At 40.9% G+C, this 6,000-nt stretch overlaps 1 protein-coding gene across 1 annotated transcript in view; it reads right to left on the bottom strand.

The window, feature by feature from the left end:
• Positions 1 to 4,883, bottom strand: part of dntt (DNA nucleotidylexotransferase) — a 169,581-nt gene extending 164,698 nt beyond the window's left edge. The window contains exons 1-2 of the mRNA XM_023963474.1: positions 4,680 to 4,883; positions 1,709 to 1,810 (exon numbers count right to left, since the gene is read on the bottom strand). Coding sequence (XP_023819242.1) covers positions 1,709 to 1,810; positions 4,680 to 4,883 — 306 coding nt within the window. The remainder of the gene's footprint in view (positions 1 to 1,708; positions 1,811 to 4,679) is intronic.
• Positions 4,884 to 6,000: the final 1,117 nt, after the last annotated feature.

The following is a 6,000-nucleotide window of genomic DNA, read 5'->3' on the forward strand; positions in this document are numbered from 1 at the left end:
ATTAGTGCAACCTCTCCACCGTATCGTTTGCTCTATCTGCTGCTACCTGGCTCTCACAGGGACTTTGTCTACAACTGAGTGAAGCAACATACGGTATATCTATCCTGACTGACTTAGACAACTGCAGTAATGGCTGTTCTGCTTGAATGAAGGCATGTACCTGTTGTTTTCTGTGGTCCACAGCTGGAACAACCTTTCACCCTAATGGGAAAGTCTCCTTCGTTGTGGCTTTATGTGGAGATAATGAGCTAATCATTGGGATGGAGAAACTTAGTGGGATTGCTAATTAAGGAGTTAATGCTGTGGAAAGAAATCAGGGATAACAATTAAACAGCAGCTCTCCCCAGGTGAGACCAATGGGAGCCTGCACATTTGCACCTGACTGCCCATGCAAACAGACTCCATGTGTGCAGCTGTGAGCGCTCCACTGTGCGTGTGCAAGATTATGGAGCCGAGAAGAGCAGCGTGCATAGATTAAAAACATTATGTGCGGCGCAGAGGGACAGACTCCTAATGAAACAGGTTCTACTCAGGTTCTTATAGGTTATGTTTAATATGGCTGGCAAACTCCTCAGTCCAGATTCCCATGAAACACACACACACACATGGTGTTGGGGGGGTTAAAACACAGCACAGCATCACATGGTTGTTTTTCTACATGAACAGGAGCAGAGAAGGTTTTTTTTTCAAGCTGTGTCTGTCATCCAAGAGCCTTTCTCAATTTGGATGAGAGATGAAACGTCTTGAACTTAGAAATCCAGATGTCCAGAGGACTAGATGACCTTTCCTAAAACATTTTCTGCTGTGGATCCATCCCGGAACCATATATTGCTCAGGAGGTGAATTTACACACCTCCTGTCTCATTTTTTGTATTTTTGGACCTGAAAAATCAAAACCAAAATAGTAATTTGACTGACAAGTGGTTGCAAAGCTTTTACTTTACAGCAGTATGGCTTATTGCCTACACTGAGGAAAGGAACTTCCTTCAGAACGGCCCCATCAAAGCTAAGAAGTCACACCAACCATTTATCCAAATGTCATCTGTAGTCTTGGTCACTTTCAAACATGGAGGAAAGAAAGTTTTTGTGCTCCAGGTATATGAAGAGAAAGTCTGCATTAGTTCAGTATTGCAGGATTTGATGTTTTGCTTTGCAGACGACTAAAACATGTTATCTGAAGGCGTCAGGGATGATATTGCAGAGCTCTAACAGCTTTGACTGGAGCTGTCTGCACCTCTCGTCATCTTCGGCGCAATGTTCTTTCATCGTCTTCTCACTCTCCTCAACACCTCTAACGATTGCCCTCATTGGCATTCTGTGGGGGAACCTGAGCGACCCTTTCCTCAGCCCCTGACTTTGTCCACGCCTCCCTCACACAGCAATCAGCAGATGGCAGAGAGACAGATCTATCATTGCTTGTGAGGAGTGTCGCATCCACAGCTGGGCCCCGGGGCGTGTCTGTGCCCGCCCCCGTGCCAAGGATCATGAACATGTCAGCTGTTGTGCCTCAAACGTGCCACCGCTGCAGATGCTCCTCATTTGCAGGTTAATGTGTTTTTTGAGGGTGTCAGGGCGGTGCTGGGTGAGGCCAGCCTGCGATCCAATTAGAGCAGAACTGATTAGGGAGATTTGTAAACAGCGACGTAAGAGAGGCAGCCTCTGGTGGCGCAGCGGGATATCCAGCCAGGTTAGAGGAGCAGTTTCTTACTGTGAGAGTCTTGTTGTGATTCTCTGTTGTCGTCCGTCTCTGGCACGCGTACTGAGAAACTGCGACCACCGATGGGGGTGTAGAGACTTCCGGCAAGACATCCTGTGTGCAAAAATAACCACAGACTTACTCACAAACACACACACACTGATGGATTTCCTAACCTTCGTTTTTGACAGGCGTGCTTTAATGTGTGTGCTAAGCCATGTCTGGTGTGTCGAAGCCACAAGTTCAAATTAAATTACTTAAAAATGCAGCCATTGGCCTCAGAAGTTATTTTTATATCTTTGTGTTTCCAAGGAAACAGGCTAATGACACTCATCTCACAGTCTGGTGGCATCCATGTCTATTACACCACTTTATCCATGGCTTTACAAATCCACTTGCCATCATCCAATTTGCTTCCTGTAATTCGCCTCTTCACTCAATAAACGCTGGTTTATTTTCTTTTAATACATGCTTAACAAATTAATATTGCTAAAGAGTTGAAATAGAACTTAAACAGTCCATGAAACTCCACAGATGCATGACAGAGTCCTCCTTAGGAGACTTTCCTCATCCGTTTCTATCCTGCTTCCTCCAATTCACGCTCATCCGGCTCTGAAGTCCATAACTGTACTTTTTTTGGGCTAAAGTAAACATACCTACAGATCTTTTTGGTGTTGCACTTTCACTTATTTAAAAAAAAAAGGGAAAGTGAAGATTAATTCAACAAGTGGATGAGGAAATATTTATCTTCCTCATTTGGACTTCCTCTCCACCTTTTGGGGGGCAAATTAAATATAAAGAGGGGGGTGAATGGTAAATGGCGTATACTTATATAGCACTTTTCTACCTTCTTTGAAGGCCCAAAGCGCTTTATAATCACAGGGTATATTATTTGGCAGTCGCCAATTGGGCAAGTTGTAAAAACTAAAAATGCTCCAGTTGCTTAGCTCGCCACTAGGAGGCAATGCCGTTTTATGAGTAGTTAGAAAAGTAAAGCTGTGAACAAAGGTGAACAAAGCTAACCCAATATCTGAAGAGGATTTCATTTAAAGTGTGCACCCATGAGAGTGGTACGCTTGCCAGTCCTGTGTTTTCTGTCCTCCACTGGTTACCTGTACTAATGTCACCTGTTTGAACTGTTTATAATAATAATAATAATAATAATAAATTGTATTTATATGGCGCCTTTCTGGACACTCAAGGTCACCTCACAGTACAAAAGTATGTAAAAACATAAAAATACAACAATAAAATACAAAATAGCAGCTTAAATATTGTGAGCTGAATCTATGACGAAAAAGGTGAGTTTAGAGATGTTTGGAAAACTGAGAGAGTGAGTCCATATTTTGTAGATCAGAGGGGAGGGAGTTGCAGAGTTGTGGGGTAGAGCTGCTGAATGCTCAAACCCCCCCCCCCCATGGTAATGAGAGGTGGTCGTGGAACAGCCAGTCAAAGGGAGGAAGAGGATTTGAGGGAGCTTTTTTATTGACCAAATACTTATTATTTCCCCTGTTATACAAATGAGTTCCCTAAAAATTGTTCAATGTGATTTCCAATGGAATTTCTTTACATTCTGTCTCCCTGATAGTTGAAATGCATCTGTGATGAACATAACAGACCTCTAAGGGAGACCACTTTCAGAATCTGGGACTAAAGCTAATGTCGACTCACAGAGTCCTCACTTTGCTGAGATTAAAAGGTGGAGCAAGAGTTCGTAGACCTCCTGTGCTCCTATCTAAACTGCAGAGACACTCCAGGCTCATATTATTGTCTGTCAGCCAGGCAGAGGACTGACTTAATGAAAACCTATCGGGTCACTGGACAGGGCAAATGTCAGCGGGGTTCCACCTATTGTGAGAAGCTGCTTGGCCTTAAGCCCACACATTCCCCTGAGATGCAGAGCTCACCTGCTTCTGTGTTTCAGAAGTTTGTTCATTCACACATTTCCATTTAATCTGGACAAACAGCCTCTCTGCAATCCTTCTCATGATAGAAGGCATGTGTGCCCACTGGGAATCCTTTTTGTAGCTCCTTAAATAGCTCTGACATAAACAAACTCATAAAGAAACCACACAGTGGAAGTGTGGCTGCATAAATGCCACTGCACTTCACTCCTTTAGCTTCATAGAGAAACACAACCACAAAATAGACATTGGTTACCTAGGGAGATGGGTCAATAAATGTCAGCATGGTATTATTGGCCCTGCCTGCTAATGATGCAACCAAATAGAGGCATGCCACTGGTGTACAACTTGGTCATGCAGAAACAATGCCACAGAATGCAGAAAAGGTTTTCCCCACTGGGGCACACATAATTTCATAGTCACTGTTACTGCAGGCTGATCAAAAATAATCCTATTTGTTGCCTGGCATAGTGGCAAACTTGAATGTTTTTCTTTCCAGAGTGGAAATGGAAGGAGAGAACATGTTTCTTTATTCTGCACCCATATGCTACCAAGCACTGCCATTCACAGGGGAAAATATGTGTGCATCTGTGAGAGGATGTATGTGTCTTTGTTAGACATCCGGCTGATGGGTTCATTTAACACTCCCACGCAATGTGGATGAGGGTTTCCTATCAGCCAGGCAAAGTGGGACAAAACGAGCAGTGGAGTCGAACGGGGTACGTTTTAAAACCTCCACCTCAGGGAACATTATTTTTATACATTTTCATAGTGAGGAAAGAAGTTCACAAATACTAATAATAATTTAAAAAAACAATAATAGATTGGCGATGTCTTACAATTACTGACATCTTGTGGTTAAAATAGAAATCACAATCATTAAAAAGAAAAAAGGTTTTGATATAACTTTTTCCCCAATGTGTGAGAAGTCAAACCGATGTTTTTATTATCGTCATCTCACAAACGAACAACAGTGTTCCTGATTTTGTCCTATTATAATATGACGACTGTTCCTATAAATCAGTTATAAATCTACCTATAAATCAGCAGAAATTCGAGCTTTTGTCAAGAGAACAAACCTGGATGAGGTGTTTGGTTTCCACAGCAACAGGTCTCCTCTCTTTCATGCTGTCGGTGAACCAGCTGATGTCCAACACGTGCATCTTGGAGGGATCTGACGGAGAGTGACCTTTCAGCCACGCCCAGAGCGAAGAGGCCTCACTGTCCTCTGAAACCACATGAGTGACGGCATCACTGCCAAACAGCAGAGAGAGGTCTTTCATTACTCAGTTGTTTTTAAAACCCTTCACTAAGTTAAAGCGCTAAAAACAACCAAGGTTGTTCCATACATGGAAAGAGGAAATGTCATGTCTGAAACAGGAAGTGAATAAGCAGATCTGTAAAACTTATTGTTTTTTTTAGCCAGGTCAGTTACTGACAAATGTGGATGTTCTTATTTAGAAAATTCTCCCAGTTTGGGGAGAATAGACGAATCACACTTACTGGCCACTTCATCAGATACACATGTCCAACTGCTTGTTAACGCAAGTTTCCAATCAGCCAATCAAATGGGAGCAACTCAATGCATTTGATTTGATCTGATTTATTGATTTATTTCAAGCATTGTAGTCAAAGCAATAAAAAATTTACATATATTTATCAAACTCATTATAGAAATGTTGAAATGCATTAAAAAGATTAAACAAAACAAAAAAGTCACTTAAATCACTTTTGTTTAATTAAATACATTGATCATAACTAAAGTCTAAGTAGAGCTTGATTTCTTGCTCTACTTGAAGAAGAAGTGATCTTATTTAATCCCACCCCTACTGAGTTCATTTATTTGATAGTTTTACATAGTTTTTCTAATCCAGTTCTGATCTGATAGATTCTTTTCAAGTTACAGAATCCAGTTCTTATTGTTGATTGATTATCTTCAGAAAACATTCATTCATGATTTCAGTAAACAGTAACGGTAACCGTTGTGTAATAATCATTGATTATCATTAGAACACATGATAGCATTAAACTAGTAATTATTGCTACACATTGCAGATCAAGTAAATAAAATCAATAGCTTATTGATAGTAATGTAAACATTTCAGTAATCATTAATGCACATTACAATGTAAAACTCAGTGGTTGTAATTAAAAGAGCTTTGATTATTTCACCACAATCAAGTTCACACATGGATTTGGAATTATTCAAACACCTGTTGATCCTTAACTCCTCTCATCTTCATATCCTGAAATCAGAGTTTCTTTATACATATTCTTGAATATTTAGATATTTGAACATTTTTTGAGCTCATTACTTAAACCGTTCCAAAGTTTAGTGCCACACACCGACACACAGAAACTTTTCTTTGTGGTTCTTATCAGTTTGATCTTGAAGTTCCT

This window comes from Oryzias latipes, chromosome 15 (assembly GCF_002234675.1).
Source record: "Oryzias latipes chromosome 15, ASM223467v1".
In the NCBI taxonomy this organism is placed as follows: domain Eukaryota; kingdom Metazoa; phylum Chordata; class Actinopteri; order Beloniformes; family Adrianichthyidae; genus Oryzias; species Oryzias latipes.